Source organism: Nannochloropsis gaditana (genome assembly GCF_000240725.1).
Source record: "Nannochloropsis gaditana CCMP526 unplaced genomic scaffold scaffold226, whole genome shotgun sequence".
In the NCBI taxonomy this organism is placed as follows: Eukaryota; class Eustigmatophyceae; order Eustigmatales; family Monodopsidaceae; genus Microchloropsis; species Microchloropsis gaditana.
In genome coordinates this window covers 35,665-38,179 of record NW_005803727.1, presented here as the reverse complement: position 1 = coordinate 38,179, position 2,515 = coordinate 35,665, and the positions used below count along the sequence as shown (strand labels likewise).

Genomic DNA, 2,515 nt, shown 5'->3' with positions numbered 1-2,515 from the left:
CCCGCACCCTCCGGGACTTTGCCTCCGTCCCTCTTTGCCCGCCCTGCGAAAGGCGCCAGGACTTGGATGTGGTCGTTGATGGACTCCTGCGCCGTCGAACGCGGGGAGGGGAGGCGCGTGAGGAAGACGGGGAGGGAGGGGAGGAGGGGAGGCAGGAGAGAGGGGAGAGAAAAGAGAGCGGCAGGAGGTCGCGAAGGGCAAGACATGCAAAAGAGGGGGACGGACGCACCACGGGGATTTCGTCGACCCGGTCGCTCTCAAAGAGCTCCCGCAGCAGGCACTTGGCCCTGTCCTCCACCTTGGGGAGCAGCTCCTGCGGGGTCCAGTACCACCGGACCTCCATCATGGCCTCCCCAGGCGCGGAGGAGGCGGAGAGGGAGGGGGAAGGGGACTGAGAGGAAGCACGGTCGTCGTTGTCGGTGGCTTCGGAGTCGGAGGCCGCCTGCTTGGAGAGAGAAGGGTTAGTCAGGCCTAGGCAGAGACTGCTCTCTCCGTGGTCGCCCTCTTTCCTTCCACGGCCCCCGCCCTTCTCCGACCCGTTTCGCCTTCCGCCCTCCTGAATGGCGCTACCCACCTCCTGTCCCTCCGAGGCCCACCAAATCCACAAAATTTCCGCAAAACCGCGCGGAGCCTCCTCCGTCCCAGACCCCGCTAGCAGGACCTCGACGCAGTCTCCCATCCGAAAGACCTGCCCCTAGTTCACGGGAAAGACAATAAGGGGCCATTAATTAGTCTATCTGTCCCGTGCACTCATGAAGCGACGGGCACATGGCAGTAAATTCCGCCGTTGACTCCTCTCCTCCCTCCTCCTTTTTCTCCCCCCTCCCTTCATGTCAATGCCCTCCACTCCCTTTCGAAAAACTCTCCCCCTCGCAACAAGCTTTCTCCTCCATACCTGCCAGCGCACCGACTCGTAGAATAGGTCCCCCTCCAGCCCCTCCCCTATATAGTTCAAAAGCTGCGGTTGACCGTCATCGACCTCCTCAACTTCCTCCTTCTCCTCTTTCCCTTCCTCCCTTTCCACCTTTTCTTCTAGTCCTTCCACCCCTGGTTCCATCTGAGTGGATGTTTTTTGAAATAATCTTATAAATTTTCGAAAATGACTCCATTTCGACCTGCTTGCACGGTCATATGGACAGTGAGAACGACAAGGAACAAAGCAACCCTTAGGTGCCTACCACGACCAGGGACATAAGAGGCTGCGAAAAAAGTGATCAAAATATGCCAGCCTTCCCAGTGCATCCAACCCTAGTCAACCACCCCTTGTGAGGACGGATGTATTGTTTTGGCCCAATTGTCGTGGTATGTCCTTCGAAAAGACGGCAGTGCCCTCGGCTCGCCGACCCCCTCCAGGCGACGGCAAGTGCAGTGAGGTGGCTGCATGCCTTTACTACACGCCTGCTCCCTCCACTTGCAAGCATGTTCCGCGTTTTGCGTCACTTTTGCCTAATGCTCGTCTTAAATCTCACGACACTGCACGCACACCTGTCGTCAGGCTTGCTGAATCCAAGAAGCGAGGCTTTGCGACCATTTAATCGACTGCAGCACCTCCCCACCTGCCTACCCCGAGATCGGTTCCGCATGTGGTGTGCAAGGAACTAGTAGGAACATAACAGAGAGCTCACACAAGCAGCAGTGGAATTCCTGGGGAGAATGAAGCGGTCCTCAAAGACTAGGCCGGGTGGCCGTGAGGAACGGCACGCGCAAGCACACGTAATTGGTCCCCTACGGCCCCTCTTCTCCCTTCTCCTCCTTGCAGCAACATCGACTCAGGCGTTCCAGTATCCCTCACAATGGCAGCGTCGTCCTCTCCACCAGCCACATCCCAGGCAGCAAACAGCGCCTGTCGCACCTCTGCGTGGTCTGGGAGCGTCTTCTACGCTATCTAGGAGGAGTCGTTCCTCCCTCCCTCCTTTCTCCCCCTCCCCCTCCCCTCTCCCCTTGGCCGCATCCTCCACCTCCTTCGAGCCCCTACGTCCAGCTTATGACACCAACAGTACCTCGTCATCGTCATCTGCGGTATCTGCGCCTGCGGAAACCGTCGACAAGAAGGGCAGCAAGGCAATGCCGACGGCCTTCCCCCCCCAAATGCTGGGCGAGGAGGAGCTTCTGGTGCGAGGGCCTCCTCCGCCCGCCGTGGGGCCCATGACTAAGGTATCTTCAACTTAAGAGTGGCGTGGAGACGCGCGGATGGTCGTTGACGGGTCTGGGGTGGGGTCGTGGCAAATGCCCTTCCGGTCCAGGCACCTCGTGGCACCGCGTCCGCTCCCTGTTTGTCCTTTCCTTTCCATCGCATCGTGCCAGCCACGGCCTGTTTGTGTATCACTCTCCCGCTCTGTGGCACCGTGGGATGGGATGTCTCCCTCCCTCTCACCCCTGTGTCTCGGTCCTTCCCCCCCTCTCTCTCCCTGCCTCCCCCAGGAGGCTTTCGCCCAGGCGCGTATGGAGAGCGAGGTCGCGGCGAGGGAGGCGGCGGCGGTAGTGGCGACCTTTCTGGAGGCAGGGGACGACCGGG

General features: G+C 60.0%; 1 protein-coding gene across 1 annotated transcript; it reads right to left on the bottom strand.

Moving 5' to 3' along the window:
* Nucleotides 1-2: 2 nt before the first annotated feature.
* On the bottom strand, nucleotides 3-364 carry NGA_0077000 (uncharacterized protein; the record flags this gene model as incomplete). Its single annotated transcript, XM_005855319.1, has 2 exons — nucleotides 230-364; nucleotides 3-86 (listed from the first exon to the last, which is right to left on the bottom strand). Coding segments are annotated over exons 1-2 (201 nt in total), but the record flags the coding sequence as incomplete, so codon positions are not given.
* Between the last annotated feature and the right edge of the window lie 2,151 nt (nucleotides 365-2,515).